Source organism: Dermacentor andersoni, chromosome 3, assembly GCF_023375885.2.
Source record: "Dermacentor andersoni chromosome 3, qqDerAnde1_hic_scaffold, whole genome shotgun sequence".
Lineage (NCBI taxonomy): Eukaryota > Metazoa > Arthropoda > Arachnida > Ixodida > Ixodidae > Dermacentor > Dermacentor andersoni.
The window spans coordinates 62,177,394-62,199,853 of NC_092816.1; the positions used below are offsets into that span (position 1 = coordinate 62,177,394).

The window sequence follows — 22,460 nt, forward strand, 5'->3', positions numbered from 1 at the left end:
TTATTTTTTGAAGCGAGATCGCTATGCCTTAGAACACGCACCTATAAAGCGAGATATAAGACGGAAGAAGAAGCATGTGCTTGCTGCGGTAAAGCTAGGGAGACTATGGAGCATGTTTTATTGGAATGTGAAGACGTCTACCCAGCGGTCGATTTAGGCACCAGTGGCCTACTTGAATCCCTTAGGTTCAGCGAGAGCATCGGAAAAGTAAACATGTCCGCAATAGGGATTAGTAAGAGGCGACTGGAGGATTGGTGGAAGGAAAGTAGGGAAACGACAAAAAAAAAAAAACAAAAAAAAAACCGAAGACGTACAAAAGCACAGTTCGCAATAGAGGATCCGAAAATTTGGTTGTGGTAGTTCTAGGTGTTTCTTGTTTCTTTTTTATTGTTTAACCTAGGTAGAACATTAGGCACTATAATAGCAAGAGCTTGGTGGCGCGACCCACCGCCCCGTTCCAAAGGGGACGCTCATAACATCCATCCATCCATTCATTGGGCCGCATCGAAGTCGCGCCGTTGGAAACTGCTTGCGATACGGCTTGGAAGTGTTATTCGTACTACTTCGCGCACTGGTATATGCGTTCAGATCATTCAAACTGTATTTATAATTCTATATGACATGTATTTATGCCTCAGGAATAGATGCGTTTCTTTCTCTTCCTTATTTTATTTTATTTTTTAATATCCCGCACGGTGATTGCCCGTGCATTGCGGCCAGAGTGTCGGCTTTTATTCTACTATCTTATTGTACGGTTCCCTTTGAGAACAAACATATTTCTTGTTTTTCAAGCAGCATGTATCTCTCGTGTGTATTTTTGCGCATATATTTTGGCATTAGCAGGTCTTGCGAAACGTAGATGGAATAACGTATGTAAAGTAATCCCTGCTTGCGCCGCTTCAAACAAATAAAACATCCCCATCCGGCGCCCTGTACTCAGGTTTACGGGAAGTATACTTATAGAAAAAGAAGAAAGAAACGGCAGTGCAAAATTCCGTTCATGTTTCCGTCTTCCTAGCGTAGCAGAATGCGGAGTAATTGGTGCGGGTTCTTTTATTGAGGTCGGGCCTCGGGCGCCGAAAACAGTTTCGGGTAGCCATTATATGTGCTAGACTGGCCCGTAAGCTGTGCGAAATTTCTTGTCGCGTCTATGCTTAAAAAGAAAAAAAGAAAACGACGCGGTAGCCTAATTAGTAGCTACATGGTGGATATAGCGTTGCGCTGCTAAACTCAGCTGACGGGTTCAAACAAGATCGCCAAATACGATGGCAAGGAACTGGAAAAACACTAGTGTACTTATGTTTAGGTGCACGTTAAAGAAGCCCAGGTGGAGAGAACTGAACAGCGTGTTTCATAACCATATCAGCAGACGTGAAGTGCCAGAATTTGTTTAATTAAAAAACTCAGTGCCCTTCCACTCTGTGAAGAAGGATGACCAACAAAGCTGTGTATGTGGGCCCCTTAATGGCGAACTGCACCTCCGCTTCGGGTCGGCCCGGTATTGCACTAATTTCGGGATCAGCCCACGTATGGAGGGTGCTTAACGTCTGCTCCACCTCCGCCGCGGGTCGCCCTGGCATCGCACTATCTTCGAGATTTTGTGTCTACACACGGACACGATCCTGGGGGAACTTGCGCCTAACAGCTTCACTGTAAAAAACACACGCACACACAAGAAAAGGAAGGTAGCTGCCTCCTTCAGTTTTTTTTCTAGGGACGTCTAAGCGAAAGAAATTATTCTTGAGTCTGATTTCTGAGACAAACATTTTACCCTTATCTTACATTTCATACCAAAATGTAATGCCTTTCATTTCCGCTCAACTAAGCAGCTTCTGTATTATAAGCAGCTACTTTCAGTTATCCGGTACACTATCATAAGGCCAATAATAAAGTAATTAAAGGAACGGCATGCCTCACACAGACGTAGAGGTGTTAAGGCGAAAGCCTTTCTAGGCTCGTGGTGAAGTTTGTGTCAACAGACCTGGCCGCCGGAGTGTCCGCCGAAGCGTCATCACGCCATATGAAGACATATTAAAGACACATTAAAGAATTAAAAACGATTGATAGTGACATTAATGAATGATAATGTTATAACAGAGATTGGTAGAGGTTAATAATGACTAGTAATGACTAATAATGGCTACTAATGACTTTTAATGACTACTAATGACTCCGAAATGGCCAATATGTCTAACGACGGCTTTTAATGATCACACTTGATTAGAAATGACTAGAAATGTCTAGTAATCTGTAGTGATGACTAGTAATGACTACTAATGACTTTTAATGAATACTAATGACTCCGAGATGACCAATATATCTAACGACGGCTTGTAATAACCACAATTGATTAGAAATGACTAGAAATGCTTAGTAATGACCAGTATTGACTGATAATGACTTGTAATGACTGCTAATGACTGCGAAATGACCAATATGTCTAACGACAAATTGTAACGACTACAATTGATTAGAAATTATTAAAAATGCTTAGTAGTGAGCAGTAATGACTAAAAGAAAGAAGAGAAAGAGAAGAGGCAAAGAGAAAGAGGCAAATCATAACAGGAGGAAGACTAGGCTTTCGCCGTTCAGCTCTTAAGAAAGATCTTACGAGACCCTGTAATTGTTTTGTAGATCTGCTGTGTTCGTTGAAGAAGATAAGTGTGGTACCAGATTGGGCACCCAGTTTTAATGGGTTGTAGACATGCTGAGACGGTCAAAATTTCTTTCTTTTTGTTTCCTTATCTGAGTTAGCAGATTTACAGGCTGCCCCGAAACAGGGCGTTTATATAGAATGACAGCTGGGAACTTGTTCAGCAGAACCGATTAGCACCCATGCGCTAATTCGCTCAGGAACTGGTGCGTCTCTGCGGCACAGCCACGACTCTCCAGCAGCACAATCATTCGGAATAAGAGTCCTCACTTGCATCAGCCCCTCACCTTAGAGATTTTAAAAGTGCAGTCATGCGTTACATTCGAACGGAAACGGCTATTCGATAATTCTAGTAGTCAATTCTGAAGTTGAATACAATAGGGAGGAAAAGTGATAACAAAGTAGGGATAAAGAAGGAAAGGAGCATAGACACACAATCACAGTCGGTCACTGTCGCCGCATACTGTCACAGCACATCATAGTAGCACTTGCAGCACTATAAACATCGGTTCAGGCTACAGCCGCTTGTCCAATTATGTTGCCTTTAAAAACTGCAACAGTGCCCTCGTCGCCCCGGATTGAAGTACGTTATTTTTTTAATTTGAAGTACATTCGAAAAAGTGTCACTTGATGTAACCAGCTTCGCTACTGCCGTTCACAATTCTGGCAACCAATATACTGCACGGTGAACAATCTAACTGTAGACGTATATCGTGAGACAGTGACAAAAAGAAAGGCATGCCATGCGTACGCACCATTAGTCCCGTGGTGACCGCGATGCCCCTGCCACAGTACGTGTTGGGCACGATGTCTCCGTAGCCCACGGAGAGAAACGTGATTGCCGTCAACCACATGGTGTTCAGCAAGTTAGCATGCTCCTCGTCGTGGTACCTGCGCACACCAACGGGAGGAAAAGGTTAGGCGAGGCTGGCTCGCTGGCTGTCCGCTCATCGCGGCGAGCAAACAACTTCACACAACACCGAAGTTCGCAGGAAGGTGGTGGCTTGAAGTGTTAAACAGTGACAGAACAAGCGATCAACAGTGATCGAACAATCGATCAACAGTGATCGAACAATCATTAAAGAATGCGCAGGAAGCGGGTTCTCGTTAGAGGTATTTATCCTACAAGATGCCGATAAGACGGCTCAAGATTTTGTATCTTGGTAGCCAGGTGTGGCGATAAAATTCGCCTTCAATCTTTTGCAGCCACGGTTAGCGCGTGCTGAATTCGGCGCGTTGTCCTTTGCCTTCACTTTTTTGCGCAGACAAGAAAGTTAGTCATGATCTGCACCCTCGTCTACGTCTGCAAAGCTCTATCATGACCGATCACTAAGCTTTGCCAGTTAAACGTGTGCTTAGTCAGCATGCACGTCTTAAGGTAAGTTTACGTAAAGCGTTATGTAAACCTGCTGCCGTCAGCACGGCTCAAAGATAACGATCCGACGCTGGCAAACAAGCAGCTTACGAAATGGTCTGGAGAGCGCTCGCTTCTCGGAAATGTCTGTCGCTATACTCGGCGCTGGTGTCAGTCTAACGGAAACTCAGTTATTCTTGGGCTGATCTTACAGTGGCTTATTAAAGTTATCAATTATTCCTCTTTTCTTCCTGACACGGTAGACAGAGAGAGAGAGTTTTTAAAGACAGCCGTATATGTTACCTAAACGAAATGCTCGACTGTTACGGTACGTTTCAGTACTTTCAGTACGCATGAAGTGCCTATTAGATGCAGCTTCTTGAAATCAATGTGTTTTTCTTTAGTGTACTAGCTCGAAGTTGTCGAACCCTCATACAGTCTCCTTTGAAATAAACATTATGCTTGTTAAACTTACAACAGCAGAAAGTAAAGTGTAACTGCTGCAACGATGTGCTACGATTCAACGAAACTCTATAGCACCTCCTCCTCCTTGGAATGACGTCGCCTTTACAATGAATACTTATACTTGCGTTTGTCTTTAAAATTTTCTTGTCTCTGAGCAAAAAGGCTGCTTCTCAAGTTATTACGTATTTATATGTAAAGTTAACAGTTGGAATGTTTGATTAAGTTAGTTCGGTATGTTGCATAGAAAAGCATCCACAAGGCGATAGCAAAGGACTTGGAGCAACCAGCCACAGCGTATAGACCAGCTAATAGAAAAAAGTTAAAGGAAAAAATATGGTTGCATAGAACACAAAAAAATACATATTTAATTAATACTGCTTTTTTTTAAGAGCCGGCCTACATGTTCGATTTCCATTGAATACACATAGAGCTAAAAGGAGCAGCCGGCAAGGTCCATGATACCAGCGGCTGCCAACCTAACACTTCATCTGTTAATAATACAGAAAGCGTTGTATCTCAGTAATAATAAAACGAAAAACAACGCAAAATCCATCGAGTTGATTCGTACGCCATTTTATACGCAATACTGCTGCTCCAACAGTATTATACGCCAACAGGGTCGACCTCTACATTGCGTAAGAGAAGAACGCGCTTCCCAAGAAAAAATTGTTTTCTTCAAACGGACGAAGGCAGAGGCGACGTGGGGTGAGGAGGGGTAGAGGGGGGGGGGGAGTAGGGGGTGGCGTGCTGAAGTTCGTTCCACTGCATAAACCACGGAGCGTTGGCACGAAATCACACGCCCGGCGCGCACCAAACGCGACTCCGGTCCCCGACCAGGCCGACCAAGCGCAGCCGATCCTGGCGTCGCGAACCCCTTATCGGCGGACGGGCGGCATTTTCGGCGCCGTCCTGGGTCGCGCTCACACGTCACTCGCTCGCACGCAAGCACGCGCGCACGAGGACTCAGATAACAACCACGTGTCAAAAAACTCGGGCTATCCAACGGACGGAACTTGGTCAGCGGCGACGAAACATTAATTTTGCGTAGTTAACGTAAAATAAGAATAAAAGGCGGATATAGAGGAAACGGAAAGTACAGGGCTAAACAGGGAGTTGATTAGGGCTTCAGGGTTATTAAACAATGGTCTCTGTGTGATGCACTACGCGCGACAGTGACTCGGTGGTTTTGGCCGTATGGCGTCATGCTGCTGAATATTAAGGTCGCGGATTCGATCCTCGGACGCGGTGGTGGAATTCTGATGGGGACACAGCTCAACAGTGCTCGCGAGCTTGTGTTTAGGTGCGCGTTAATTAAAGTGGCCGTAATTGACCCGGAGCTGTCGGACACGACGTGCCCTCTAGCCTTTTGCCTGACATCCGGCCTCGTTAGCATGAAGCAACTCTCACATTTTACGCAATTTCACCCCCCTTATACGCTTCTTATTCTTCACCTATCCAAACTCCTTCCTCTTCGCCTTCTTTATCGCCACATGCCTGATGCTTTCCCCAGAAAGATGTATCTTTTTCAGGTAATAAACGCTTTGAACATCAACAACCAGAGTAATGAATGAACATTACACCATAAACAATTTGCTCGACAGTGACCGGTTTCCGAAAAATAATAAGAGAGAGAGAGAGAGAGAAAGAACGTGGTATCTTTACAACGCAGGAATTGTCCCTCACAGTGTACTGCACAACACTCGGCATTTTCGCAGTGTTTACCTTCGTGTGCGTTGCTACACTTGGGAACATCCATCCCTGCATCTGCTAACTACTGCGCGCGTGAACTCTCATTCCTCTTGCCTTTTTTTATAGCGAAGCTCTTAGGCGCCCGTTCCTGCGTTGAGCATCGGCGTAACCGAGAGAACGAGCACAGCGAAGGATGAGAGAGAGAACGCGGAGCGCAGCGGGTGAGGAAAGACGGCGATAGCGAAGAGAGTGCGAGGCCGGAATCAGAGGAGGAGGGTGCAGCGGAACCGTGAGGTGGAAAGCGGATTAAGAGGGTATGGCGCAAGCGCGAGAAGAAAAGCGTAGTGCCGCGCAAGACGGGCTCTGCGGCGACGACCGCTACGAGATGGCGCCAGAGTAGTGGGCCGTCGTCCGTTCACCGACCGCATGCGGTGAGCGATACCACATATGGAAACAAAGCGCTGCATGATCGGAGTTCTGTCAGCGGCTGCTGCTGTGAATCACGCCCATGCGTCACCCACGCGCTGCCTCTCGCGATCTCCGATTAGCGAGGCAGTCGCGCCGCACTTCGATCCGTCTGCAATGTGCCGCACGAGACAGATTGTTCGCGCCAGCCAATATATCGCGAAATGAAAACACGCATAGAGCTGCACTCTAATTTCGCCTTAAGGAGTATCGTAATCGTCGGTGGATTCTTTTTCAATCCGTCATCTCTCTTTCCGTGCATGTGCTACCCACCGGATGTCGGTGTGGTTAACCTCCCTGTCTTTCAGTATCTTTTGTTTTGTCCATGTTTGCAGTGATGTGTGGTGTATATCAGACTCATTTTAGGCGTAGCCATCATCGGGTGACAATATAGCGCGCGACAGTATATACAGACAGAGAAACGCAGACAGAGGTGATATGGAGACAAGAGACATACATACATACATACATACATACATACATACATACATACATACATACATACATACATACATACATACAAACATACATACATACATACATACATACATACATACATACATACATACATACATACAAACATACATACATACATACATACATACATACATACATACATACAGACAGACAGACAGACAGACAGACAGACAGACAGACAGACAGACAGACAGACAGACAGACAGACAGACAGACACAACACAAACTTTCTGAGCGGCTGTCTGGGCACGCGTGCATAGCCCGCAAGCACAATAACGAAACAGCCGTGTGCAGGCCATATTGCGCGCGCACCTGCGGTTAAGCACGAGCTGTGGCTAGCCCCTTCGTCCAACGTAGCGTGCAGCCGCCGCCACAGGACCGGCGGTTAAATTTAGCCGCGGTGCGCAGCGGTGTGCGGCAAATCTCTTGCATTGTGAAACTCCCATTGTGTTTGGATGGCGACGTGCACGCGACAATGCGCTCTTGTGAATCCTCTTCAAACCCCCTTCTTCTTCAGGACGCATCTCTTTTTTTCAGACAAACACAAAAAAGAAACGACTGTCGGTGTTCTGCTTTTTTTTTTCTGTGCTACTTGTCTGGAACCCCCCTGCCCTCAAAAAAAGAAAGATTTAAAGGGAAAGCTATAGACAATGATAGAGAGACACAGAGAAAGCGAAAGAGAGAGGGGGGAGAAAGGACAGCGGAAGAAGGTATTGTGTCTGTTGTGGCTGCTTGTCTGCGTTGTTATCCGCCCGACACCGTAGCCAACCCTAAAGTGCGCGTGCAACCAGAGCCCCGTCAATCTGTCTCGGGGCAGACGTCGTTTCTTCCGTCTCTCGCGAAAGCGAAGTCTCTCCTCTCCTTCCCAAACGCACGACTGGCGATGATGCAAAGTGAAGCGCGAGGCTGGTGCGCGCCTGTGCGTGCATGCGCGCCTCTCCAGCCGGCGCCGCGGCTGCATTTCGACAGTTGGCCGATCGAACAAACCGCGGTTTGGCGAGATTAGCGAAGGGAGTTGCGCAACGTTATACAATTTCAACTCTTGTGACACGGGAGAAGTCATCGAGGCAAATGTCGAGCCGTCAACGTTGCCTCGGAATGTACACGGAGAAGGAAAGGGAGGCTGCATCGCGCGTCATATGGAGCATTTATGCGAATCGCAATGCTTTCAACCGTCTGTGGCGGCGAGCCGATTTGACAGGGGAGGCGACGGAAACCCCGTACAATATTACAGCGCAGCTGAACGCGTTTCTCAAATACAAACGCGCGGCGCGACGCCCACCTCGCGCGGAGAGCGTCGAAAACAGGCGGTGCGAGAGATGTCAACCTACAGACGCAGCTGCCGTATGCGCGTCAATATGCAGCGAGCAGTTGAAGTTGCAGCGGTTGAAACTACCGCGTGTGCCTTCGGGTGCTTTGTCGTAGCAATATGAACAAACAGCGCCCATACGCAGATATATAATATGCAAGGAATTTAGAAGTTACGCCACTGCTATTGGAATATGTCGAAACTTGCTTAAGCACCTTGCATTCCACGGGCCTTTCGCCCCCCCCCCCCCCCATTTGTATGATGAAGCATGCATCAGAGGAAGAGAATGAACGGCGGCACACATAGAAAGTGCCGTGTGTATACTACATGTCTTTCTTTTTTTTTTTGCAAAACTATAGGTTGCTTGAGTTGATATGATTTCCGTAACGTTCCGATGGCCATGTAAATTCTTTAGTGTTTGCTGCAGGCAGCAGTGCTAAGAGGCCTGCATGTCGTCACGTGATATATGGCACTACTGAAGTAAACGGAAAGGTGTTGCTCGCACCAGAAGCTGCTGTCCCGCAATGTTTCAGAAAACGAAAATGGGGCTGTGGTTACGGACCGCCCTTCCCCTGCTCCCCCTCCCTCTCCGCTCTCGCTTCACACATACAAAAATAGGGACAGAGTGCAAATTTATCGACAGAACTCAAGGTTTTGAAGCGAAACAGCGTCTAAGGGAGACGTCGTTGAGGAGAAATCCGGATTAATTTTTATCGCCTGCAGTTCTTTAATGTGAGCTCAAATCACGGTACGCAAGCAGTTTTGCGTTCCTCCTGCAGCAAAATGCGACCGCTGCAGCCGTGAAATAAACTTGTGAATTTGTGCTTGGCACCTGAACGCCATTGCCACGGGGTCACCGTAAAAAATAAAACTTAGAAGAGACAATGCTTTTTTTTAATAGCAACGCTCCCATCCTGCCCTTCCACCTCCAACAAACACACACACACACACGCACACACGCACACACACGCACACGCACGCACGCACGCACGCACACACACACACACACACACACACACACACACACACACACACACACACACACACACACACACACACACACACACACACACACACACACACACACACACACACACACGCTGTCATCGTTACTACACAATTGTACAAGCAAACTGTTATACAACGTTAAGCAAACTGGGATTTCGACATCTTACATGTAGCCCCGGCACTCGCTCCCTCGAGAAAGGAAACAAACGAGGCCGATATAAACGGCCTCTACTACTACAAAATCCACTACTACACGCACGCCCTGGGATCCCGTGGCGAGGCCGCGCAGGCACGGAGAGCTAACCACCGCGAGACAAGGACGGCGGAATAACGCAATTACAGCTGCGCGCACTCGGAACGCGCTCTTCTCCTTCCGCTCCCGACCGCTTCGTTAAAACAAGGGAAGGCACGCAATAGGGAGTCAAATCGGGAGCGCCACACGATCTGTAACGGCACGCGGGGCATATACATACGCATAACGCGCGCTTAAGCGAGAGGAGCGCCATCCACTGCCCTCGGGATGTGCGCGGCGGCTTTCGCCCTAACAAGGACAAACGAGGTCGAAGAACTGCTACAGCGCCCCCGCTTCACGTATCGGCGCCGCGTGAGCTCGACCGTGCAGTGCGCTGATCCGTAATTAAATTACAGCGGCGCTGATTGAATTTGTTCCAGACTTTCAAACGCGTTCGACGCCGACCCGAGATAGAGCTGCGCGCGCGTCTTGGGGACCGACTCCGCTATTGCAACGCGCGCGCGCGCATTCGAACGAAACAGCTGGATGACGACGAGGAGTTGAAACGTTTGAGTGGATGAGAGCGTGGGGGCGGCAAATGAGGTTGTGCTAGTGCGCTGTGCGTTGGTTTACTCAATGGCTGAGACCCTGCTCGCGTACACGTCGTCTGCAGGCTGAATGGGTCGCGATAAAGACGCGCTCCGGCCGCGGTTTCGAGCTCGCTTAGTTGTGAGCAGCGCTGTCAAGACGATCGCTACCGGACCTGCCTCGGTTAAAAGCGAGAGAGTACAAGACGTATGAACAGTTGGTCTGTAACTGCCGCTTTACTGGACTTAGACGTGGCTTTTTTAGCGAGGCGAGAGCGTTCTGACGTAACGAGCACGCTATTAGAAAGCGGAGCGCGCGAAAGAACACATCTCTCGCTCTTCGTCAGCGACACTACAACGCTGGCAAACGCTGATTTTGTTTCCCCGAAACGTGGCTCATATTCTCGAGGTGGATTGGCCACACAGGGGATAGAAACTAAGTGAAGCAACGAAGACGGAAAGAAACGCAAGGAAAACACTAGGCGACACAATGAGAGTGGAATTTGACTTTGCGTACAACACACGCATGGAAAGTGCGCTACGATTGGCCTTCATAGGGGCCGAATCTATATTGAACGCATAAATGAACCTACGGAGAGTTGCAATAATGGACGTGTAGCTGGCGCCCGACTGACGCGCACCAAACGGCAATGAATTATGAGGTCGGTAAACATAAATCTAGATGACAAGTACTTAGAAGATGTCGAAAGGCACACATTCGTTTATCACTTGGTACAGGTCTTAAAAAAAATACGAAGAAATCGTGCATTCCATATGTTCGTCTCAAATGTCATACTGGTAGAGCAGAGGCTCTGAAGGCTAGACAAACGGGAAGCAGGAAAAGAAGATGCGTAAAAGCAAGAAACAGGTTCAAAGCAGTCGTATTGTCTTTTAGCGAAGAGAGAGAGAGAGAGAAAGAAAAGACGGCAGTAGAGTTTTGTTACGCAAGACATAAATATCTCCAAAATGAGTTACCGTTATTGCCATATTTCCCAAAAACAGCTACAAATGGGAGTTTTTCACGTTCTCAGGGACATACATTGCACTAGGAGAACAAGTGAACGCGACAAGGTTGCCATCTTGCGAAACCACGGCGTCGCGCTGTACAAAACCAAGCTTTGGTTACGCGCAGCTTATCGCATGCTGCACGTAACTAACGGAGCAAACTCAGCTGTGGAGCGCTTAAGTTTGACTTCGCGTGGGCTAGCACAAAAAGTCGCGCGTGGTAGCACATGAGTCGCTCACGGCGAGTATTGTGAGAGACGCTTCATCTCCGAAAGGCTTTGAAAGAGATACAACGAAGGTGGTGGGCGTCGATATAATGATGTGCAGTGACGCTCTGCTGGATCTCAGTGAACGAACGCACGAGGGAGTTAATTAATTTGAACGGCATCCGAGGTTGTGCGATAATAGCCTTTTATTGAAATAACTTTGCTCCCGCTACTGGGTGTTATCAGAGTGATCCTTGTTTTTTCTTCTCAGTCATTCCTAGCGCAGCAATGCGTCGGTTTCCAATAGAGAGATTAACCAAATTTTCTGGAGGCTATGCCACTTGGTGGCAGTTGACTCGAAACAAGCGCTGATAGCGAAGAATGGGTGTTCTGTCGATGTTATCGTGCCACGTCTAATAAAAAAAAATGCCAGTTTCGCCCGAAAGGGCGAAGCATTGATAACGATAGCAAGGTCTGGCATTGCGCTCGGATTCTTTTGTTTGGAGTGTTTACTCCTGGAAACAGCCACTGGGATGTTTTCTCCGCGGTCCAGGAATTTTAATCGAGTCCAATCGAATGCCCTGTTAACTTTGCATCTGTTACTTTTTGTGTGTGCTTTTCCATTTAATTATTATTGATTCTTCCTACTATTATCGATTTCACTTTAACGTGTAATTTCACCTTTCAAGAGCCCTTACTCTATCGCAGTTCTTAAAATTTATTCGCGGTAATAACTTGGAGTAATCCAGTCATTTTTTCGCCAATCCTCCATAGTAGGTATGAGCCCCGAGTTGGCTGAGCAAAAACAACGACGACTCCTCCAACGGTGTGATGTCCAAACTATATACGCGGGTGCCACATATTGGCGTGAGGCAGCATGCAGGGTAACTCCTGCTGGTTAGACAGAACGGCACCCTGGCAGCTATGAAACGTCTCTTGCAAGAAAGAAATTCTCAAGGACGCCTGCAGAGGCAAGCGTCCGTATCACAATGGTTAGAGTATCGTGTATTTGTTCTAGAGGTCCTTCGTTCGAATCCTGCATTCGGACTATTTTATTTATATCAATTTATATATTTATTTATTTATTTATTTATTTATTTACATAAACCTAAGTATATCCAGAACATCATGGCGACCCCGACGGCTAAAACTCGTCTGGAGCAGCCGTTATTAATTGCTATCGCAATATAATAACGGCTGCTGGTAAACGCTCATCCTCGAGCATTGAAACGTGTTTGAAAGTGTTTACTTACTACTTCTTCGCTAAACAACTAGTGACTACAAATAGGGCAAGCAGAGAGAAGCTGAGTTCATAGAGAAGGAGAGCAATGAAGCGCAAATGTGTACGCTGGTGAGAGAGAGAGAAGGAACGTTATTTTAGAAGAATTATGCTAAATGCAGTGGTTGAAACGTCACACACGGGATGCAACCAAATGTTAGCGATTGTTTCAGCTCAACGACTCTTCTAACGTGAGTTTGCGTTTCGAAGATGTCCTATATGCTTAATTGTAAAAGAGCTCTCTTACACAGACTGACCTTTAGCTACATTAATCTTAATGACAAAGGAAATAAAATGTTCCGCTTACTAACAACACCTAAATATCAGGTATACAAAGAGAATAACGAAAAAGATATTCTAGAGTATGGCCCGGAATTGGGAGTATAAGTAACAAGACAACGTGCCTAAAAATGAAGATTACAAATAAGTAACGTTTGTTTGGAAGACGAGAGTTGGACACTGCGTATACGCTATCAGAGCTCATCGACGACGTTTCTTCTAGCATAGTGAAGAATCTCGAAAACTAAACAGTTTGCACTATTTGCTTTTGTAAACGTCGTTTGTTTAGTTTGAATTTCTCTTTCCCCTCTTTCTGCTTTCTCTCCATTCTCTCCTTGCTCCTCTACCCATGTAGGCTAGCAAACAGGAAGCTCAGCTCGGTTGCTACCCCCTCTTTTTCTTGCTGACTTCACTTCTTGCTTGCTCGCTGCTACTTACCTTTGCGCTGTACACTCACGGATTAACGTAGCTGATGTCGTTAGCCTAATTGCGGAGACAGCATGCGGAAACATCTGTAGTTTCCCGACCTTGGGCCCTATAACGTAAAACTATTCCAATATGTTTTTATTACAATCTCCTGACGTCAAATCTGCGTAACCGCCGACGCAAGCATCGGGCGGTCACCCGCAGGGATTTTCGAACAGACCAATCAAACGTTCTCCTCGTTCATAGGAGGTCACTTTCGTTTGCTTGAAAAACGAATAACACTGCCCACACTGAGCGGCTTTTCTTATCTAATTGGCTCACAAGAGGCGAGGAGCAGGCTCAAGTGGAGAGGAATTCGACGGGGCCGAGCCACTGCACTGAAAATCGATAACCACATGAAGAGGGTGGTGCCAGCATGTGCGATTGGTCCGCTTTCCCTTACTTAGCTTGCGGTGGCTCGCCGACAATCGCGGCGGCATGCAACAGAAGCTTAAGAATGAAACAAAAAGGGATCCTCAGCAAAGAATAGTTGGCAGAACGAGGCCGTAAACGTGTCGAAAGTGCTCGAAAACATTACACAGCCACGCAAAAGGTTTCGTTTCACACAAATAAACCCGTGCTCTCCAGCAGGTGCGAGTAGCCAGTGCTTGAGCGATCGGCGGCAGCCATCTTTTATTGCTTTCGGAACGGGGCAGCCTGCGGCTATTCAGAAGAAAATTCAGTTTTTTTTCGGCATATTAATGCATCTTTAACGCGTACACGTCACTTTGATGTGGTGAGTTCTTGCGGTTTTGTGACGTTGTGTGAGAGGCAGGTGAAGTGGGTGCAGCCCGAAAACTTTTGACCAATAGCCGAGGGCTAAATGGCGAAAAGGCGTCGAATCAGAAATAACTATTTTTCTTTTGTTCGGTCAAATCGAGCATAATCAGTGTGTACACGTCATATCAGATGGGGAGCTATCGCGGTTTTCGTGATGTCGCGTGACAGACAGGTGAAGTGGGGTGGTCCAAAAAAGTTTTTGACCAATTGCGGAGGGCTGATTGCAGAATTGGAGTAGAAAAGTTTGGAATAGTTTTACGTTATAGCGCCCCTTGTGTGTTTAAAAATTTTGCCCGCTAATCAGCAGACAATGAAAGCGATGCTGCCTGAAATAAGGTCGCCGCGAGTGCATTGGCATGTTTACTGCTGTGCGTGATCTCACGCTCTCGAAGGAAAGCTGATGTGCGGCTTGCTAGCTTTCAGCATTCGCTTTGTGCAAGATGACTGCGCACCGTTGACAGCATGCCCGTCGGCGCTTGCCCGAAGGACTAATATTAGTTCGCGAGAGAACTTGCAAACGAATGAGCATGACAAGCGGCGCTTTTGTCCGTTGACATTGCCGGTTGCCGTCGCGCTGCCTTGCAGACATCAAACAACGGCGCATTTCGCCGACGATACATTTGACAGACGACTTCCGATGCTGTGTGCCAGAAATAGCGTGACCCTACCTGGCTTCGTGAATTGATTGCAGCGACTTCACGCCGGTGGTGTTTTAGAGCCGCATCTATTCGCACTGGCGCTGCTGCTGCTGCTGCTGATGATGATGATGACGACGACGATGATGATTTGTTGGTCTCGCCTTCACCTAGCCTGCATGCTTGAGCTAATCAAGTAATACATAGATATACAGGGTGTCCCAACTATCGTGCACCAAGATGTTAAAATATGCAAATGCCACGAAGCTGCACAGAATCAAGGTAATGTTTGCCGTCGCTTGGAGATACTCAAATTATTTTGCGCATTCCGCTTCATGATATAATTAGTCATAATTTGTCAATCAACTTCTCAAATATTGTAATTAGATGAAAAGTGTCAATGAAAAAATTGTAGAGCAACATGAAAAACTCCCGATACAGCTTTCTGTACGTAGCTCAATACGTGCTGCATGATATGATTATGAGGCACGCCGCATATGACATATGATTATGAGGCACGCCGTAGTGGGGGACTCCGGAAATTTGGATCAACTGGCGTTCTTTAACGTGAACCTAAATCTATGCACACGGGTGTTTTCGCATTGCGCCCCCATCGACATGCGGCAGCTGTGGCCGGGCCGTGCTTAGCAGCTCAACACCACAGCCACTGAGCAACCACGGCGGGTCACATGCTCTTATGCAAGGTCATTGCTCGTATACAAGGTCATTGCTCGTACAAGTCATTGATCAAGTGTTTGCTAAGAACAAACAATTTCCATTAAGCATATTTACATTAGCTACACGGAACAGGAACGCTTACACTAATAACCACTTCAAGATGCCTGCCCTTAAAGAAATGTTTACGGAAAGAGATTACTCGAATTTACTGAGGTATTAATTTAGAATTCTATTCCAATTGATGTAAGAGGTAATCACTTTTTACCAGCGCGAAAGACATTTTTATTGAATACGTGAATGGTTGTTACTGTGAGTTACGGGATTCTTGTGTATTTCTGACTATTTATATAAAATCTGTGTGCGCCGCATGTTATGTGGCAGCAAATGAAAAACATGCATTTTTGTTAAATGGAACCGCCACTAGCCGAGATGGCTATAGGGTCCAACAAGGTTCTGTGTACGTGGAATGATTTTTCTTGGCGGGAATAACGAAATGAAGTGAAACAAAGAAAAATGGAATTGAACCACTGAACGTCGATACAGGCAGGTGGCCCCGCCCCGCTGCGTGAATTATCGCTTCGCGAAACGCCACGCGGTTGCCGCATTTGTCCCCCGAGGTCGCTGTGATTAAGCGCAATTGCTTCTGCACGCGCCTAGATCGAGGCCGCTCAAAGTGAACACCCTGATATGTCGCCGTCCGTATTCTGTGACATGCGCCGACTTTTGAAACCAAAACAACCACGTTGCATAACCTAAACTAACTACGTAAGACCAACGCGCGAAGAGTGACAAGGCTGTTTTGACAGGGCTTGGTCAACCCATCGAAACGGTCGGGAAGGCTATGCCTGAAGCACCTTACCAGGGCTTCTGCCTTTATATATATATATATATACACCGCACCTGTTGTTATCACTCATATGAACCCACAGAACGTCCAGCAGTGTACAACGGAGAAGCCCGCGTCGGCGGATCCTAATAGACTGCACCGCGCTTTTTCAGCGCCGAGATTACCACTCGAAGAGAGCCTCGCCTAAGGTACACAGATTTGCTCTTAAACGCTGGATCGATCTCAGCAAAGCGTAACCTCGGGCAACAGCACGTGTCGTTAAAAGCAAGAGAGAGAGAAGAAAAACGTGCCCGCGGACGGAAGAAGGATTCTGAGCGAATGTGACGTGAGTGACAAAGGCCTGAAAAGGTCGACAAGCAAGAACGAAAAAGAGAGGAAATTGACAAAGCCAGCGAGGGCGCTTTCCTTGCGCGTGAACAAACAGGACTATGTCGCGCGTGGCCGAGGAAGAAATTAAAAAAAAAAGAAAAAAAGTAAAAATAAAAGGTTTTTCTCGTACGCTGCTTGCTGGGGCTTGACAGATAAAGGTAAGAGAAAACATCTCCCGGTGGCCACAAAAGAGCCGAACAATGGGAGCTTTATCCAGCGGACGGAAGTGCGAAACAGGAAGTCGCCCAGCGTCGAGAGCCGGAAGCAAGGGGAAAAATAAATTTCGTCCCTGTAGCCCTCGTGTCGAACGCAGAAGCGGTCGAGGACGAAGGAATAATAGCGACAAGTGAAAGAGAGCAAGCGAGCACCCTTGCGGTTTTCGTGACTGAAATGGCGAGATAATCGAATAAGCCGAGCTCGGACGTCGCTGTGAGCGAGGCCGCGCTGCAGGGTCCGTGGCGATGATCTCCGTGCACTTCTCGTTTACCAGGCGGCCGCCCATTATCTGCGCCGAATTCTCTTTTACTCGTAACCGACGAGCAGCAGCAGCAATATTTGTCTTCCGGACGGCGACGTTCTAGGCACTGAGACGTATCGATTATTTTCACGGTTCGTACACAATGTCTTGTACTACAGCATCAAACACGTCAGGTTTTTTTTTTATATGAACGTTTTGCGCAGGACCGTCAAAACGAGTCTTCGCTTCGCAAAATGCGAACATCGACACCATGTTATGCCAGTCTCCTCGTAAACATTTACCTATAAGGTTTACGATTCAAAGGCGACAGACATTCTAGTTCCTAGCCTCTAGCCAGCGGTGGATAGGGTTGTGCTACTATACACATGGCTTGCGTACTATGTCCATAATCGCGCAGGTGGTTAAACTGCACCGCGCATACAGCTAGAGAATGGCAGCCAGTCAATCGCCAGGTATACTTCTCTAGAGGATTGTGGTGCTACGGATCCCCGAGAGTCCAGCCTTCCTCGCAAAATGACAAACAAACAAACAAACAAACAAACAAACAAACAAACAAACAAACAAACAAACAAACAAACAAACAAACACTTTTTCTCGAAACGACGTCTGACGCCGAGGCCGACAACCGGATTTTCGGCAACACGGGGCTCTTAACGCTGTCGCGTTAAAATGTAATTGATTTGTCCTAACCAGAGCACGTAGCAGTTTGCGGAAGCTGCGAAACCCTTTTCCCATGGTGTAGGGCAGCAAGCCCGAGGCGTTTCTTTGTGATCTCCTTACGTGTCGTTTCCTCTCTCTCCTCTCCTTCTACTGCGATGACAACAGCACAGACGGCGTCTCGAGTCGTTGCAGTACGTCGCAGTAGGTAGCGGAGCAGACGATATAATTTTCCGATAGAGTAAGCTTCGGCGCTACGATCGCTATAAGCTGGTACGCGAATGATGGTCAGTGCATCGATTTGTATGATCTTCACGCTTCAGACAGTTCTGTGGCTCCAATTGTCACGCTTTGTCTGCCTTTATTGGCCTGAATTTCCAAGCAATCATATCTTTTTTTCCCATACGCACGAAGGCAGTAAGACTCTTACGCGTACGCGCGATCTATAATTACGAATATTCTGGCAGTCAAACGTGAGTATTTGAGCGGGATCAAATCACGACCGCGGCGGCCGCATTTCTATGGGGTTGAAATGAGAATACGCCCGTTTACCGTGCATTGGGTGCACGTTAAAGAACCCCAGGGGGTCAAAAAATAACCCGGAGTAGCCCCACTGCAGCATGCCTCACAATCAAATCGTTGTTTTGGTACACAATACTACAGAAGAAGAAAAAATATATATGCTGAATATCTCGTTCAAGGTTACCGATTTGGAAAGTAACAGAGCTGTTTGAAGCCACTACGATGAAATGTAGGCAAAATCCATTGAAATACCCATCATCTTAACGCCGGCATGAACTGCCGTACTCTCAGATCCCGAAGACACATGCAATCACTACGCTTTCCTCTAGTAAATTTTGTAAGAAACTCTACGGAAGCCAGCCCACAGACGCACGAGGACAAGCGGCAGGAGCCGCAGATGAAACATGGCACGGCACTTAGAGCATCCATTGTTCTGGGTAGAGAAACACGCACGCACTGTTCGCCGGCAGCCGCCCACTGCCAGGACCGTGTAGGGCAGAGCAGCCTGCAATGTGTTATCACCCCGGGCACGAAGACACGCGTGAGTTTCCTACAGATATCACTAGTTGAGATGCTGTCACCAGTGCAGACTATGCAGAAGTTGAGAGCGCGGCAGTTCAGCCTGCACGGTAATGACGGCCAGTATAGATGAATTTACCTAAGCTTTGTCCTTCTCACTGCGGACGGCTCTGCGACTTCGCAACTAGACCATTTTCCAGTGAAATATGGCGTTCTACAGACGCGTCGATTCGCAGTGAGTACGCGTGTCCGTATAAGGCTTATTACTTTGCTGTGCTTGGAAACCTGTGATTGCGCGCAAATTTGCGAGAATAAAGTGCAATAAGTAAAGGCGCAATCACGTCCGAAGCCACAAGCACGAACAATAGACAAGTCTTTGTAGTATCTGTCATTCCTCATGCTATAAATGAACGCTTTCAGTGCCAGAATTTCCTCTAATAAGTTTTTATAGGAAACTGCATGTAATTAATACACCACGAAACTATCACAATCCAAAAATGGTCTGTCGGCCGTTACATTGCATTCATATTTATTTCGTATTTCTTTCACGACTCCCAAATTGTAAACCGGATTTTCTTGACCGTGGCTGCTGGCTGGCTGGGCGCTTCTGCTATCTCGCCGAACAGCTCATATTTTAAAAAAAATTAACGTGATTTTACGTGCCCAATGCTGGGGTCCAACCTTGACCCACCAGCACAGCAGCCTGATGCTCTATTAGGTCACAATCACACATATACTTGTACTGTATCGTTCGGGAACTAGCTCTTTCAGATAATCGCCGCGTGTTGTTGTTGATGATGATGATTTCCATACTATGGGACATATACACAACGGGATATTGACCAAGAAGTGAGCGGTACATATCGTGCCTATGGCAACTAGCTCTTTCAGATAATCGCCGCGTGTTGTTGTTGTTGTTGTTGATGATGATTTCCATACTATGGTACATATACACAACGGTATATTGACAAAGAAGTGAACGGTACATATCGTGCTAACGGCAACTAGCTCGTTCAGATAATCGCAGCGTGTTGTTGTTGATGATGATGATGAGGATGATGATTTCCATACTATGGTACATATACACAACGGGATATTGACCAAGAAGGGAGCGGTACATATCGTGCTAACGGCAACTAGCTCGTTGAGATAATCGCCGCGTGTTGTTGTTGTTGTTGTTGATGATTTCCATACTATGGTACATATACACAACGGTATATTGACAAAGAAGTGAACGGTACATATCGTACCAACGGCAACTAGCTCGTTCAGATAATTTCAGCGTGTCGTTGTTGTTGTTGTTGTTGTTGCTGATAATGATGTTGATTTCCATACTATGGTATATATACACAAGGGGAGATTGACGAAGTGAGTGGTACATATCGTGTCAAACCCACTAACTAGATCTTTGAGATGGTCGCCGCGGGTTGATCATGATGATGATTTCCGTATTATGGCGCATACCTACAACGAAGGGTTGGCAAAGAAGCGGGCGCAATATTTAAAATAAGTAAACATAAATGACGAAACACAAGCCGCTGTAGGAAGGTAGGAAAACAAGAGGTGAACGGCAGAGAGGTTAGCCAGATGAAGTGTCTGGTTGGCTACTCTGCACAGGGGGGGTTTAAGGGCAGAAAAGATGAGAAAACTGTGCATTAAAAAAGAAGAAGAAAAAAGAAGGAACGTGTCAGTTCCCACATTCTATAGTTGCGCGCCAGTCGTCTTTACGCCAACGACGCAGGAACGAAATGGTCGAACTTATAGCATTTTATTAACCGCTTCACGAAAGCTTCTCTTCGCATGGAGTCAAAAATGTGTGCTGTATCTACACAAACGTTTTTTTCGCATTTAGAATGAGTTAGAACGACTCAATTAAAGTTTAAAGTAAAATGTCGGACCGTTTCTGTTATCAGCAGCGTGAGGTTGCGACGACGAGACGAAGGGATAATCAACGCGCCGACAAATTTTCCCCCATATTCAGCATCGTTCTCACTTGCACAATAATGGAGTAAGTAGCTAGGGCGTTTGAGTAACGAGTGCTCTTATAATAAGAAGGAAGGTAGGCGTAACGTTAATCTCCATGCAATGCGTTGCCTACGAAGTTCGCTTTTCGCTGGCAGCGCAGATATGCATATACGAGCGATCTACGTGCCCTACCTACCATCCTCTTTCTAGGATGGGGCTATTAGATTAGCGTGCGTTAGTGATATTGAGAAAAAAAAATGCTTATGCAAATGTAACTCGTTTCCTATATGCCGGTAAGCTTTATTACAGTTGCGTTAGCTGGAAGTCGTTCTTCTGCTTGCACATGGACTGCCTGGTGTTTAAATTATGGTGCTGGCCGTAGCGCTTGCTTCAGGGATAATAGAAAGAGCCCCAGGTCGTACATAAAACACATTTATAGAACAACTTAATAACGCAAAACGACGGCGACGGACCTAACTACGCAACATCTCGAGCAATTGAAGTGTGCTTACGTTTCGAACGTATATATTTTTTGCGTTATATGACGATCCCGGACCTAGGAAAACTAGAAAAGATAGTGTCAATACTCAGAGCGCCCTAAATAATTTAGAGTAATCTCTTTTTTATGAAACACTTCGAGTTTTGCTTCTGAGGAGATGTATGCGTAATGACCTCGTGATGCAAAAGGTGGTCACGTGGGAGCAGAACATCGTGACGCTTTGGTACTTGTTCCGGCTCGCTCTGGTGCTACATCGCGCCGCGCAGCGGCCGGTATTACTGCCCTCGCGGAAAACATCTGTGCGGCGCTGCGTCGGCGTAAGTGGTTCTGAAAGCGGTGGCGTTATGAAAAGAAGACCTTAAACGCAGTGTCCGTTGCGTTATTCGGCATTGCAGGTGTGCGCGAGCTTTACATTACTGGCCTTTACACTATACAATAAATATGCCGTTTAGTATCGTGGCCTGTCAAACTAGAGCACAACTGGCCTCGCCTCCCGGCTAAAATAACCACGGCAGCAACTACAAAATAAGTTCGCAGCAGCTTTCAACAGTTATGGCTTCAATGGTTTGCGTAAGTGTGCTTCTATGCAGACAAGCGTAATCTTAGGTTTTACAATATCTCATGGCTTGTTTCATGTTCCTTTCTTTTTGTTTATGCGCTTGACCGAGCTGTTTGAAGTAGTTAGGCTGCTGGTGTAGTTGCATTTTTCTCGTTCAAAACTGTTGTTCTTGGGGTTCGCTGTTTTCACCGTTACTATGAGATGGAACGCTATTTATTGCGTTAGCTTGATTTTTTTTCAAATGGTTGTTTGCTTTTGCTACGTAAGATATTTTGGGCCACGTTGGGATATTTCATTCGCTTTTGACCTAGTGCGATCGCTCTGGCGCACCTCTTTGGACAATAAAATTGACTTAGCGATTGACTGACTGACCAACATCGCCAGGGCTCTAATTTCAATATAAGTGATACAAAGTGACGCAACCCCGTAATTAACCCTCATGATCATCCTAGCGAGCATAATAAAGAAAACCAAGGGGG

At 46.6% G+C, this 22,460-nt stretch overlaps 1 protein-coding gene across 1 annotated transcript in view; it reads right to left on the reverse strand.

Moving 5' to 3' along the window:
• SK (small conductance calcium-activated potassium channel) overlaps window positions 1–22,460 on the reverse strand; it is a 499,813-nt gene that overhangs the window by 31,677 nt on the left and 445,676 nt on the right. Inside the window, exon 7 of the mRNA XM_055062880.2 lies at window positions 3,409–3,544. Coding sequence (XP_054918855.1) covers window positions 3,409–3,544 — 136 coding nt within the window. The remainder of the gene's footprint in view (window positions 1–3,408; window positions 3,545–22,460) is intronic.